This window comes from Anticarsia gemmatalis, chromosome 19 (genome assembly GCF_050436995.1).
Source record: "Anticarsia gemmatalis isolate Benzon Research Colony breed Stoneville strain chromosome 19, ilAntGemm2 primary, whole genome shotgun sequence".
In the NCBI taxonomy this organism is placed as follows: Eukaryota; Metazoa; Arthropoda; class Insecta; order Lepidoptera; family Erebidae; genus Anticarsia; species Anticarsia gemmatalis.
The window spans coordinates 9,238,077-9,252,846 of record NC_134763.1 but is presented as its reverse complement, the minus strand read 5'-3'; the positions used below and the strand labels follow the sequence as shown (position 1 = coordinate 9,252,846).

At 33.9% G+C, this 14,770-nt stretch overlaps 2 protein-coding genes across 6 annotated transcripts in view; both read left to right on the top strand.

Annotated features, from left to right (window-relative positions):
* The first annotated feature begins 232 nt into the window (after nt 1–232).
* LOC142980937 (putative maleylacetoacetate isomerase 2) lies at nt 233–4,450 on the top strand. 3 transcript variants are annotated; one of them, XM_076126558.1, is made up of 6 exons: nt 233–431; nt 920–991; nt 1,242–1,419; nt 1,731–1,849; nt 2,481–2,692; nt 3,650–4,450. In XM_076126558.1, exons 1-6 carry the CDS (start codon nt 423–425, stop codon nt 3,774–3,776), a joined length of 717 nt encoding a protein of 238 aa, XP_075982673.1. In that variant the 5' UTR covers nt 233–422; the 3' UTR covers nt 3,777–4,450. The 3 variants fall into 3 exon arrangements, with proteins under 3 accessions (XP_075982673.1, XP_075982675.1, XP_075982674.1); XM_076126559.1 differs by lacking the exon at nt 920–991 and adding an exon at nt 598–674 and having other exon boundaries at nt 236–431; XM_076126560.1 differs by lacking the exon at nt 920–991 and having other exon boundaries at nt 235–431.
* A 926-nt stretch (nt 4,451–5,376) lies between these two features.
* KrT95D (phosphofurin acidic cluster sorting protein KrT95D) overlaps nt 5,377–14,770 on the top strand; it is a 183,599-nt gene continuing 174,205 nt past the window's right edge. For all 3 annotated transcript variants that reach the window (XM_076127161.1, XM_076127158.1, XM_076127157.1), the window contains exon 1: nt 5,377–5,723. In XM_076127161.1, the coding sequence (XP_075983276.1) occupies nt 5,614–5,723 (110 nt within the window). In that variant the 5' untranslated portion in view covers nt 5,377–5,613. The remainder of the gene's footprint in view (nt 5,724–14,770) is intronic.

The window sequence follows — 14,770 nt, the reverse complement described above, 5'->3', positions numbered from 1 at the left end:
ATCCGATCAAATCCGATGTCCAAGTGTCAAATGGTTATGTCAAAAATACTTGAGTACTTAATTGCGTTTAAGAATAAAAATGTCCTAACGCGTAGAAATAAATATTCTTATAAATCACCAATTAAATTACTTTTCGTAGCCCAATCATAAAAGATAATTTTTAACTATTAAATTGTAAAATTAGACAGGTTTAACTTATTCGTTGTGTGTTGCTTTATAATCTGTGTAAGGTGTCTGCATGTAACTGAGCGCAAGGATTGATAAATTTACGATACATTGCTATTTCATTGATAAAGGAGCTCATTATTTACATAGTTTTATTCATATCAGCATTGATATAATAGTTTACCTATTGTGTAAAGGATTATATAAAAGCCGTCAAAATTACTTACTACACGAAATACAACGGGAATATTTCCGCCATGGCTAAGGTATGTTTTTCGCACGCCTGTTTACTTGTTACTATCGCATTGACTCTATTTTTATTACAATTTGCATACCGGTCTATCTTGAGACATTTGTAGTCGTTACTGGTTTACTATAAATCTGGTTTAACTTGTTTATTAACTACTGAGCGAAGTATAAAATTTTCATCAGGATAAATCATTTTTCTGAGGCTTCGCTCCAACAGGCAGGTCGCGCTATAAACCATGAGTGACGAAATTATTGAGAAGGTAATAAATTAATATGAGTATGATTATCGTGAAAAGTATAACTAACAAACCATTTTCTTTTACTAACACATTAAGAAAACACTAATCTGTCACTTGGGGTTTTTTAAGCATGCTTGACTGTTTCTCTTTCATAATTTTTGCCTCCTAAAATAACAAATAATAAACTAACTTGAATAATCATCTGTAACTAACTGGTGCGTTGTTTGTTTTCCATTGTATACTCACTTTTACATTTTATACTTAAGTCTAGCAATTGGACTGCCAAGGTAGAGGTCTCGGGTTCACATTCAAGACAACCACTGTCTTTTCGAAATCATGTGCGTATTAGTATTCATTATCATTTGCTTTATTGGTGAAGGAAAACATCTTAAAACCTGCACACCTGCGAGTCCTCTATGCTCTCAGAAGGTGTGTGAAGTCTGCCAACCCGCACTTGGCCAGGGTGGTGGACTATAGCCTTATTAATCTAACAAATAACTAATAAATACTGCTTGCGAATTTGAATGAAATATTTTTTTTAAATTCTAATTCTGTAGACAAATGCTTATCTTAATATAAAATTTTCAGCCAGTGTTATATTCATACTGGAGAAGCTCATGTTCTTGGCGTGTGAGAATTGCGCTCAATTTGAAGGAGATCCCATATGATATTAAAGCTGTCAGCCTCATTAAGGGAGGCGGGGAACAACATTGCAATGAGTATAGAGAGGTGAACCCTATGGAACAAGTGCCATCTCTTTGCATAGGTAATGTTATAATTTGGATTTAATAAAATGTATTTATTATTATTAATTTAGCTACCATGGAAGTTGTTGAGTGTTCAAAATCTAAGACGCACACCAATGAGAATCGTTATAATTTTTTAAACTGTTCTCAGAGGGTACCAAGTCCCCAATCCACATTTGACTGTTGTGGTTAACTTGCTTCAGTCACTTTGATGTTAAAAATTAATACTACTTGTAATTAGCACCAGTAAATTTCTTGTCTTCTCCTAAGATATAAAGTTCTTTAAAAAGTAATGCAGTTAACAACATCCATAAACATCTTAATTTTTCAGATGGGCATACACTTGTTGAATCATTGAACATAATGCATTATTTGGAAGAGACCAGACCTCAAAGGCCATTGATGCCCCAGGATTGCTTCAAACGTGCCAAAGTTCGCGAAATATGTGAGGTAAATTAACAGAGGGTGTTTCGAAACTTTTTCTGGTAACTCCAACATGCATAGATGGTGTTGTCACAATCATACTAAGCTAAAAATGGAACTACCCTCTTTAAATTCCTTTTTATTTACCAACACATTCAAATAAAGGGTTTTAGTATTGTAATAAATTACTTTTACATTGCTGAACCCTATAAACTATATTGTTTCTTGAGTTCACTCACTCAACATTCTTATCTTTTTAATTGAAGTACTTCTAGAAAACAAATGATTATGTAAAGTAAATACTTCTTACGTCTTTACTTAAGCTTTATTTACTACTACTATATACTGGCTCTTATCTGTACTCATATCCTTATTATCATTATGTAATAAAATTATATAAACATATCTCCAGTTATTTTTGTTGTTGGCAACATGTGCTTATGTGAGCACTTGTTGAATTTCAAAACAAGGGCCTTCCTCTGTTTTTTATGTAGATTTTAAATTAATTGCAGTTGCTTTTTTTCATACTTAATTTGATGCCATGGATGCTGGCAAAAACTACATGCTAAAATCAAAATTTAATTTTACCATTCATACTTCCCCAACTCCCATCATGATATCTTGTAATACATCACAATATACTTGTTTGTTTTTTCAGGTGATTTCCTCCGGTATCCAGCCCCTGCAAAACCTGATAGTCCTGATCTACGTGGGTGAAGAGAAGAAGAAGGAATGGGCCCAGCACTGGATCACGCGAGGTTTCCGGGCTGTGGAGAAATTGTTGTCGGCTTCGGCTGGCAAGTACTGCGTGGGAGATGAGATCACGCTGGCTGACTGCTGCCTTGTTCCTCAAGTGTTTAATGCTAGAAGGTAAATAGAGGGCTTGATATTTATTTGCTAGTAAGAAGTTCGTGATCATCTTTAAGAGCTCTAGTAAATGTGGTAGCCAAGATGCTACTGCTGTGTCAGGAGGTGATGCTTTTAAGTCCTACTTGGTAGAAGTAGTTGTGATGGGACTGGATATTTGTTCTGTATGTTTGTATAAGTGGACCCCAGAGATAGCACGGAAGAACTGGGATTCATGCTAGGATAGTTTATCCATATAAGTTGCAACAATTTTATCTGGTACCTAGTTAGGCACTTGTCCCACCGCCGACGATGAACGAGTAACGAGTGCGTAGTTGTTTAATGACAGCTGGTTGCTCTCTCGGCGTGTGTTCTAATCATGGAAGAATTAGTACTAACTGGAAGGATCACTAAGAATTATAACATTTTCAAGATACAAACTATCCTTAGTGTGCATCAAGAGTAATAAATAATGTATAAAACTACTTTTGATTGTTTTTATACCAAAATTCTGTTTAATGAAACAACAATTACCGAATTTAAATTCAGTAATAATCTTAAAATTACCACCATAAGTTACAAACATTATACAGTGGCAACTGTTAAAGAGGGACAAAGGCTCTTAAAAGTAAGTCTCGCTCGAGACTGTTTTTCGAACAGACATTAAAACTAAACAAAACTCTATTAACGAGCAGTAAAGTATAAATTTATTTGATATATTTTTCTTAGTGATTCTTCCAGTAATTTTTATTATTCCGTGGTTCTAATCGTTGGGCGAGTCCATTTTTGACAGCTTGTCGCTTAGCAACAAAACTAGTAAAGCGGCAGTGTCATCAACTATTAGTATATGCATCTCTTTTATTTACACGGAATGTTATATCTATTGTACGTTTCTTGAGCGAGAAAATAGTCGATAGTTAATCGTTTACTCGCTGTTGGTGGGACAAGTGCCTAAGTAAACGATTATATTTTTATTTTCAGATTCCATGTTGACCTGCGTCCCTTCCCCATCATTCTGCGTATCGATCGCGAGTTGGAAAACCACCCTGCGTTCCGCGCTGCCCATCCTTCATCACAGCCCGACTGTCCGCCAGAAGTCGCCAAGTAAACCCGCCGGAACAAATGCTACACATAGGTACCCTATTATAGTGCTACAATAATTTGTATAAAGAAAATCTTGCCATATTAAAAAAATAACACCTCTTCGGGGAAAAATAATGTTGTCTGATTAGAATTATCGCCTTATTATTTGCAGTTGGTATTATTAGTTGTGTTCATCTAAAGCATTCCATTTTGTAAATTGTAAAATCCCTATTCCATTATAAAAATATAAGCTTGCATTTTGTAAGTTTGTGCGCAAATATTATGTAGGTGTTTATCTCAAAGGAGAAACAACATAGCCTTATTATCTAAACTGTGTGTATCGATTTGTGGACATGAATGAGTAGTGCATTTCTTTCTTAAGATTTTTGCATTTTTATACAAAAGTCGCTGTATTTCATTTTTAAATAGTCGTTAAGCTTCTATCCCTAATCTAGTCTGATAATTAATTTTAAGCATTTTATAAGATCTTGGGTATTAGGTAAATATCGAAATTGTGCATGATTATCTATATACATACGAATTATATCCCTTTTTTTATTTAATTTAAAATATTTGATATTGTTAGATCGTAAGGATTTACAGTTATGCATAAGTGCAAGTATAATTTTAGTGGTATTGGTTTTTATATATAATTCTGTCTTTGTTATTTTTATTATAAATAAAATATTTTTTCGTTTACTTGTCCAAATTGTTTTTAATAAGTCCTTCCAAAAACATCCATAAACCTTAACGTAAAGTAACGCCAAAGTAAAAAAAATAACTCGTACGGTAGGGACAATACAAATAAATATTATGAATAGATTCAGAGGTTTTTTAATCCTTTCACATCATCAGTTAGTCTAGAGATTCATCAAAAATATTAAGTTTATATAGCTCCATAAGCGTTGAATTGATTACCCAGATATTACTTTTTATTGTACAGATTACACTTAATTTTACAAATACATCAAATTTAGTTTAGGCGAGAGAGAGAAAAACTGTATTCAGTAGATTATTTTGATTATTATTAAATCATTAATTACATAAAAATAACGCAAATTAAATCTTGACGATTGATCCGTAAATGAATAAAATTGAACACAGTAAAATTTTATTCCTTTGAACGCGTTCATAAAGTGACATCTAGTAGTGACAGCAAGTAACAAATCAGTGTGACCAATAGAATTAATTCCCCCTTAAACTACGGAATAGCAGTTTATTAAGGCTTATTTCTTAAAAATGTTTAATAACCGACAAATAAAAAACAATTTTATCAATAAAGTATGTAGTGTTTACCGTTACCAGTTCTGTAAGGAGATATTAAAACAACATCTGAACATTCGTACATGCTTCAATTATATTATAATTGGATTTAAATAGAAGGTATTTAAAATCACTAATCGTGATTAATTTACACATTATAAATATGTGAATATTTATTTGGACGTCAGCTATTTTATGATACTTTATTTTTTGACAGAAAAATTGCATTTCCATAAAGTATTAATATATTTATTTTATCCGTAGTTTCGTAAAGTACAAAATAATTTTCTTTCTAATTTGAAATGATTGTCCTCTGAATTAATTTTTAAATTAGTGTAGAATTTGGATTGGGTGTGGAAACACTAGGCAGCTGGCTGTCAAACGTATCGTATCGAACGCCCTCGGTTGGCTCGCTGCGATTCACCAGTCGACCGTACTATAAAATTTACTGAGTATTGTTGTGATTGCGTCGGCATCGGCTTCGTGTATGAACCGTGTTCCAAAAATGTATACAGTGTCGTGTTTAGTGATCAAATAACAATGCTTATGGTAATATAACTAGTGTTGTGCTGTGAAACGGTTGTTCGGTGCTGTATAAGATGACCGAGAAAAATAAATCGGAAAAGATGACTAATACATCGAAACCTGTTCCCATGAAACTTTTTGCGGCCTGGGAAGTGGACAGGACGCCTTCCAACTGTATTCCCAGGTATTATTACGATCGTAAATGTTAAAAAAGTGTATTGTTTATGTTAAGTTTCGAGTTTCACATTCCGTCAAAGATCACGATTAGCATGCATTGGTGTTACATTTGGCGTGTCTGTAGTATTATTATGTTTATAACGATGTTTTGTGGGGCGTCGCTTGTAATCGGCTCGCCGGCTTATCGTCATACTTTAAACATTTCTGTCGTACTGATTGGTTTGTACTTTGCAGTTGTTTACACTTTTGCAACGATGTTTTACTCTCGTTGTAAGTTGGTAACACATGTTTGGGTAGAGTAACTGAGTAACTGTCAACTTTTGTAGTTGGTAGTCACATGTAGAGACTGTATTCAACTGTGATCTAGTTATCTCTAGTTTTTGTTGTTGTGGTACATAAATAAATAATAATCTCACGACTGTCTGCAGTAGATAACAAATAAATAGCATTAAAGGTCTATATTGTATACTTTAATACTTGAATTAACAATCTAACTGGATTTTGACTCAATCTTATAAACAAGCAGCTATCATTATTTTTAATTCTTATCATCATCATCAATCAAAAAGTCTTTATCTATATATCAACTACTGTGAAAGTATCAACTTCATATACATATAATATTGATACAAAAATATTAGTACTCAGTGAAGTAATTTATCAATACACATATTATTATGTAATTTTCATAATAGTAGTTAGTTAACTACCTTTTAATTAGTTTAACAAAATGAGTAGGTAAATATTGACAATAACATGACTATTTGTTTTAGTTACTAATTAAATTATTTGTATAGGATTATGTGTTTGAGATAAGATAACAATTACATAGTATTTATTTAATGATTGTAGACTGTTGTTGTCTAATTAATTTGTTTTAATGTCTTTTAGATGCTTTCCTGTATTATTATGTTATTGAATATGGAGTAAATTTAATGCTACAAAAATATTCAAGTATGGTAAACTAGGCTCATATAGATATATATACATTTTCAGACTAGAATAATGTTCAAAAAATCTAGGGATAGTGTTAGCATGTTACTTATATAGGAGAAGACATTTCAGTTTGTTACCAATCCTATTTCATATTGAATAACCTTGGTATAATTATTTGCACTGTATGTATTATTTACTACTTCATAAGAAGGCAAATCAAAATCAGGCAGTATCATACGCGGTCATTATATGTTTATTTAATTATCAATGTGTACAAATTACTTCCAAAGCAAGACATAGGTATCAATTCAATAGAAAGTATTGAAGGGTTGAATCACTTTTATTTATGTGAGATAAGTTCCTAGATGCAACCTCTTTACAAGTAACTATTCATGTTGAATTCTGATTAGAGTCTTATTCTTAGTTATGAAGTTCTTAGATACCGCACTTGGGAGTCATTTGACTAGTTTTCTAGTTTAGAAATTAACTCTTTCACTTCTTAAATTATATTAAAACAATAATTTATAACTCAGTAACAATTATGTAGTACAGTATTCATAAGGAATAACAATGCTAGGATTAGACTGAATACTGTTACTGAGTGTAATAGAAAAAATCTATTATTTTTCAGTGCTATTGTCCTAATGAGAAAATATATCATTTCCTCCTAAAGTATCTTTGATAGAGATAACTAGATACCCAGATAGGTACCTATACTTAACATCTTTTAAGTCAATGTATGAATGAAGTAACAAAATTTTAAGCAAAACCGAAATTTTATGCTTTCTATGTAATTTTGTCATTTTTTGAGGTTTGTTACATGACACATTTTATTAGTCCATCATTATATTACACCAGCAAAGCAATCGCATCATAATAGTCGCAACAGAAACATCGAAATGACGCTATCAATTCACTCATAGTTACTACACTAGGAAACACTCCCGATACGAACATATACCAACGATTGGCATGTGGGTGTCGTGCTAAGGATGCCGTTGATTCAAATTGTCACACTTTGATAACGTTTTTAACACAAGGCCGACGGTATTATTCAATTGAATTTTTATTCCTACACTCTTTCTGTTAGGTCGGTACCTACGTAATTTCGACACTGGCAACATTCGTGGATGATTATCATAGGTACCTTGAATGTAAGAATAGGAATAGGTCTTTGGAAGCCCTTTGATGTTGGTGTGAAACGACAAATACTTAGGCAAAAATATTCAATTACTATTAATATCACTCCCTGAGGAAATATGTAATAAACAATTACGTAAGTCATTCAATTGATCTCTTTCAATACTCTTTTTTTTGTTCTAATTCCGTATATCGCGTTTTTTTATAAAACTTCGGTCGATATGTTATCAGACCTGAACTTGTCTAATTACAATAATTAAGTGTAGAAACATAGTAGGTATTTGTTTAATGCGTTATTTATAAATTCATAATAAGATAAACATTCGTTCAGTTGCTACGTGCGTTCTTTTGAGCTGTTTTTTCTTAGTATTTTAACATATTTCCGCGTTCCTTGAGAATGGGAACATTCGCAGATATTTTATTTGAAGCAAAATGTTAAGGTCCTGTATGACAAGATGTATGGATGTGAATGAAGCAAGGGAAGTTTGTAAGGATCGTTCCAAGTAGTCACTCTGGTGTTTTGCTTACCCCTATGGGAAAAGGCGTGATTTTATGAATGTTTAATGCACAATCTAGCATTATTTGCAATTTACAACCATTTTTAGAGCACACGTTTCATTTTATTACAAAACAGTTTTACTTAAAATGAAATTTTTTTGAACCCTACTCCATACGTCTTCGACAAGTAAATAAACATTGCTCGTAATACCTTAGAGAGAATTCGCGAACCAGGTTGGAAGTTGTCGCGAAACTTCACGTTTACCTTTACCCAGGGGACAGTCTCTTACGTGATTTATACACGATCGCTCCCTAAACACAACACTGTAATAGGTATAAATATTAGCTGATGTTTGTTTTGAAATACGTATAAGAGAATTTTGGTTTTCAAAGCCCAGGTAAGAAAGTGTTTTCTTTTTTGGATAATAGTTTTCATGCCAGTGATAATCCTTACATGGCAGGACCTTATGAGTCTCACGAAACACGATAACCATGTTAACAAGGTTCTTGAAGTTCCTTCTGCCTTCTAGTCCTAACCAACACGTGCTTAATTAATAAACAAACGTCTTAATTCGAGCAAATTTGTTATCGCACATTACAAGGTCCTTTCTTTCGATTGTGACTGTGATGTCACAATACTAATTGTAAAAAGATCGGTCTTCTTAATAAAGACGTTCTCTATTATTTTGTCTGGTTTTCTTGTATTAAGTTGTTAATTAAACCAACCGTTGCGGGGACAAATGACAGATTTTCCAGATGGACTCTTTATACATCATCAGTCAAAATAGTTATCTGATTATTAAAATATAGTCCTTTAGCTTCTACGGTTAACATGCGTCTGTTTTACTTACGAGTGGGATAAAATAACAATGTACTGCATTTATTAAGTTAAGAGCCAGTTGTTGTCATTATACGATTATCGGTTGATATCTACAACACCTTATAAGGAGTTGTTGATACGATCTCAACGGTAATGTAGTCTAGTGCGTAGGAGTCGATGTTTAATTCCACTCTTATTATAACAAAGTAATGTATTGCTCATCTTTAAATATAAACCATTAATATACGAATAGAATAACATTGAGAATATTGGAAGAGAATACAAAGAAAACATTATTGAACGTGTTGGTCACCACGCCACTACCGCTGTGACGGGAGGTCGTGCGTTCGATTCCCACTAGCAACAAATAATTTGTGCGATCCACAAATAGTTGTTTCGGGGCTGGTTGTACTTTGTGTCCGTTGATTGTATGTTTGTAAAACTCCCCGCGACACAACAGCAATTCTAAGTGCGGGAGTTGTCTTTAAAAGAAACAAAAAGAGTTCTTGTCATTATTAAACCAGCTATCACGTCGTTATCGTCAATTTTTAAAGAAAGAGAACTGATATTCTTTCCCTAATTTTATTTGATTTTATCTAAAATGTGACTTTAGATCTTACTCACTGTTACGAGTAGAGACTGGTGGGCAGTGAGGTTAACATTCATGCTTAATCCTATTACTATACTCGATGTACTCCCAAAAACGTAGTGATGTATTGATTAGCACATTGACCCGAAATCATGACTTCACATTTGGAAACGAGGTGTAAACTGGTTGTTAAAATAATTTCAAAAGCTACAATTAACTCTAGCAGATAGAACCATGTATTTCTAAGTATAGTAGTTTTATTTATTTATAAGTACTGGTTTAATCACTTACTACTCCGAGTTCGTGTCTTGCACGCGGAATTGTTTCACGAACGTGAACTAGGGTCACGAGGAGAATGAAAAAAATAGGAAGTATTGAACGTTAAAATAGATTTAAATCCTTTGTGTAGTTATAGTTACTATGGGTGTTGCCAATTATCGAAAAAGTATAACATATTTAACCTTAAGAATATTATTTACGTAGGTAGATAGAGTTTTAAGAACTTGTCGTGTTTATTATTCTGTTGTTATGTATGTGCTTAGCTTTATTACGTAAGTTGCCCCTAGCTGACATATCAAAGCCAGCTACTTACGTAATTTGGAAGGAAAACTAGTTTTCACGCTCATGCGGGGCTTAGAAATTTTCAGGGCGTCTTTATCTCTCTCCAAATCTAATTTGGAACCCTTCGCTTATCCAATATAATGGCCGACTCTTAAAGAAACTATTATCTAAAATGTTCTTCAGACTGAATACGATGCTTACCGCGCTTATACCCATCTTCAAAAAGATTATTATTTATTATCGTCTGAAAGTCTTTGTTAGGCAAAGGTATAGAATTCAGCCTTGTTTCGCATAAAGATTTTCGAGATAAAACTTTTTCGCTCCTATTCACGAAGTGGCATAATAAAATGTAATAAAAATAAGAGTTAATAGGTTACGTAAGTATTTGCGCGTAGTGTGTAGAAAATAAAATCCGAATGGCGTATTAATTAATGAGTTATGTTCTTATGTAAGTATTGTGAGCGCAGCTGCCGGGACACACATACCAGAGAGTAATTAACTAGTTGGTTGTATCGTTAGTGCGCATGTGGGACGCTTTGACGATTTTTTGTGCGAGATTGGGTACCGTAATCAACAGTTACTCATAAATTGAGCATTTCTTTTAGATTGTGTTGCGAATAATGTACACGTGAGCGTTGTATCGTGTTGAAGTATCGGGCTATTAGATTTTATCTGCTGTTAAATTATACGCGCGTTTAAATTCGTAAACAGTGGGTACAAATACGATGTTTTCCACATTTAGCTGTAGTCTGTTACGGAGAATTTTATGATGACCAACTTCTTATTCTTTCTACTCCTAAGGCCACTCAATCTGTTTATTTCCTAACCTCACAAATATCGAAAAACCCCTCAAGAAAGCCACTAACTAAAGTTCTAATATTATCAACTAAACATCTTCCAGTAAGTAGTACATTCGTAGAGTTTTCCTAAAGGCAGCGTGAGTCATATAATGTGCAAACACGAGTTATGCAAATGTACAGTGTAATGCGGAACACTGAGATATGGACTAAACATACAAACATACATACATGAACTTACGTAGTGTACGCCGCAATTGTAACGTATTACCATATTTTGATGAAACGACGAGTGTACAGAAAATAAGGAAAAAATTGGGAAGACTTTTTTTCTCGTGAGGAATTTATTAGGCTTTTTGCGGAATACGTTAATGGTTAAATGAGTACTGGCTGGTTGAACTTACTTGGAAATAAATGATCGTATGATATTTTCTTGATGGGTATAATAAAGTATCTAGTAGGTATTGGAAGTGTAAATCAAGCTATATTTCTTCATTGTCTTGATTTATTGGCGTAATAATTAGGTCATCTTTTTTACTCAGATAAGTTGATTATCTGTTCTTAAGTCTATTCAATCGTTATTTTAGTTTTTTAAGTAATAAATACTTTACATTTAACGTAATAAATACCAAAATGATTCTAATTCCTCCGTTTTAATGCTTTAACATGATCAGTATCCTCGATCATGATTTTACGAACCTACTTTGATGTTTATGAATGTCATATCCAAGAATATGCGCTAATAAACCGTACTTCTGAACCCCTCAATAAACGGAGCCGTTACGTGGGTGTCCAGGAAATGCCACACATAGCTTAGCCGTACGAACTGTACGGAGTTGCATATCAAAACGAGACGTAGTAAACAGACATAACAATTGATGAGTAACGAGCGTCGGTTGCATCGTTTTCCCGTTGTTTAGAAACACGTAAACAAGTGTCTAATAACAGGACTTTATACTACTAAATTTAACAGGTATTGGCACCTTTCAAAATCGCAAATCGCAGCTTAACATCGCTTTTTGAGCTGCGATGCTGATTTTTGAACACACTACTCTCTTCTATGTTTAAAGACGTAATTAGCTATCATCATCATCAGCGTAGTGAGCGTGGCCTTTCTTCCAACCATGTTCGAGTCGGTTTCCAGTCTCATCGGTTGAAGCTGAATATAAATATTTTACATGGAATGACTGCCTATCGAACCTCAACAACCCAGTTTTCTGGCGTATATAGAGAGAGAGAGATGTAGACTTTATTTACTACAATGATAGCTCAAATTTTTGGCCAGGTAATGGCAATAGGCTGGCCTAAAATTATAGCTACTTATTAACTTTTTAACTTACTCTCTCATTTTCTGATCGGAGAGTGTCGAGAGTACTATAATAATATGTCTTGTCTATATTTCCACAATTGATTGATTCATTTGTAGCCATTTTGCAATACGAGATTGAAACGGACACCAACATCTCGGCCGTGTCCGATGTCCGTAAGTAATTGATGCGCCCGCGCCGGTGGGGTGACCGCAAGGTCGCGAGGAGGGGTGACGCTGATTCATTCACTGTGGTCTGCCGTATTAGGCATCAGCTTACGACATTTGAGATCATCTTTTCTTGTAGCTTTATGAAACTTAAATGACCAGATGGATATTATTGATCACTTAATACTTGCCTAGACATATTTATATTTTTAACTTGCATCTTAAGAAATAGAATAACAGGTATAAAATACCATAATAATGTAAGGGTCTGCCCCTCTTATCTAGCTGATGATAAAAATGAATACACGTTTTCGATTAGTGATCTTCAAAGAACACACCTTTGCTTCGTTCAGCCAGCCCTGGTTTTCTTTTACTTACCTGTATGAGTAAAGTTAAAGAACTCACACCCAAGTGTATGATAGATGTGCCGGGAAACGAGTTCAGCTTTACTTGTAAAAGATCTTAAACGAAACAATTCCCGCGGTGCTAGTTTATGCCGACGTATATCATAAACTCAGACTTTAAAGAAAATCGTCTTGTGTAAAACTTGGATCTTTTTTAAGCTGGATATTGTCGTAGGTCAAGTAACAGTGCTCTTTTGTGTGTTCTATGGCCATTAATTAGCGTCGTAGACTACGTTTTTCATACTTAAAGCGGTTTCACGTGAATGCTTATTTTTTAGATTATGATGTCGTATTTACCGGTTCAATAACTTACAAGAAATCTCTGATAGAGATGGATGTTGTACAAATAAGTGAGTCATACGTGTATTGGAACTTTCTAGAAATTAGCGGAACAGAAAGTGGATTAAGTTATTACGGTATTTGGCAATAAATAAGTTATTTCAAGACGTTGTAAAAAGACCGGTCCGATTATAATTTCGATTTCGTAAGTTGTTACGTGTTTTTGAGTTTTAGCGAGTTTGTTTATTTGTGTCACTTTTTATGGTGGTGTTATCCGTAGATTTTTATCCTCATTAGTCGACCCGAGAAAACGCTCCGAGCGAATGTATGATTGCGTATCGATAGAATGGATTGGTCTATTCGTAGGTAACTCTCAGGGATTTTTGAGTAAGTAGATTTCGTTTTGGATACATGGTACCACATGACATATTTTCACACTAAATCCTAAAAGACAAGATTTTTTGACCCTGTCTGTTTCAATTTCAATTTCAACACTGATGAACATGTTAATTACTGTCATTAATTCTAAAGAGGAATATTTGACTTATTTGTGCGTACTGTAGGTAATGTTCTAAGTGGTTTTATTCTAATTTAAGGACAATACATATTCGTTCTTGACCCTGAATCGCGTCGGAAATGGAATTCAAAATAAATTGATTCACATTTAAATATCAACTTTAGCAATACGAGGTCATGGTTTTGTATATAATATACATAATAAATACATACTTATTGCTGTCCCGAGGTCGTCTGCACCGAGTGCATTGCCACCTATTATACGCACTTTATTGTTTAACTAGCTGACCCGCGCAACTTCGCTTGCGTCACCTAAGAGAATGGGTAAAAAATTTCCCCGTTTTTGTAACATTTTTCGTTGCTACTCCGCTCCTAATGACCGTAGCGTGATGTTATATAGCCTATAGCCTTCCTCGATAAATAGGCTATCTAACACTGAAAGAATTTTTTAAATCGGACCAGTAGTTCCTGAGATTAGCGCGTTCAAACAAACAAACAAACAAACAAACTCTTCAGCTTTATAATATTAGTATAGACTAGTATTATTATACGCTATAATGAACTATCCTCGTTACTGAAGGCATACAATTGCGGTTATTGTGCATAATTATAACATTAATGATTTAATTATTGAGTTGGATGAGCTGAAATATAGCTAGATTGCGTTCAAAGGTAATGAGAGTGACCTGTTTTTTTTTGGTTGTCATTATAGTCTGTCTGTTCACGCTACAGAATTATTTTAAATTTGACTGAATAGCTACTAGATGCAGTGAATAATTTAGTCCCAGGAGCCTTAGTAATTCATGTTAGGGGTCTAAAATCTGTCGTGCAAAAGAGATAGTGCTAGTTGTGTATCTATTTCTATATTTTTTTAAAGACAGCTCTCGCATTAACAATTGTTCTTGTATCGCAGGGACTTTTACAAACATACAGACAACAGACATTGGTATCGCGCTGTCCTTTTCTTGTTGGCCCTCTCTTTTGATGGAACTTACAAACTCGCTTAAGCATGGGGTCTCAGTAACTAGGCTAACATTCTA

What these genes read in the sequence shown, in the direction of transcription:
- LOC142980937 (XM_076126558.1), top strand. An exon ending in AGTGCCATCTCTTTGCATAG is followed by an intron (nt 1,420 to 1,730) that starts GTAATGTTATAA and finishes TTAATTTTTCAG; the next exon opens with ATGGGCATACACTTGTTGAA. An exon ending in CAAGTGTTTAATGCTAGAAG is followed by an intron (nt 2,693 to 3,649) that starts GTAAATAGAGGG and finishes TTTTATTTTCAG; the next exon opens with ATTCCATGTTGACCTGCGTC.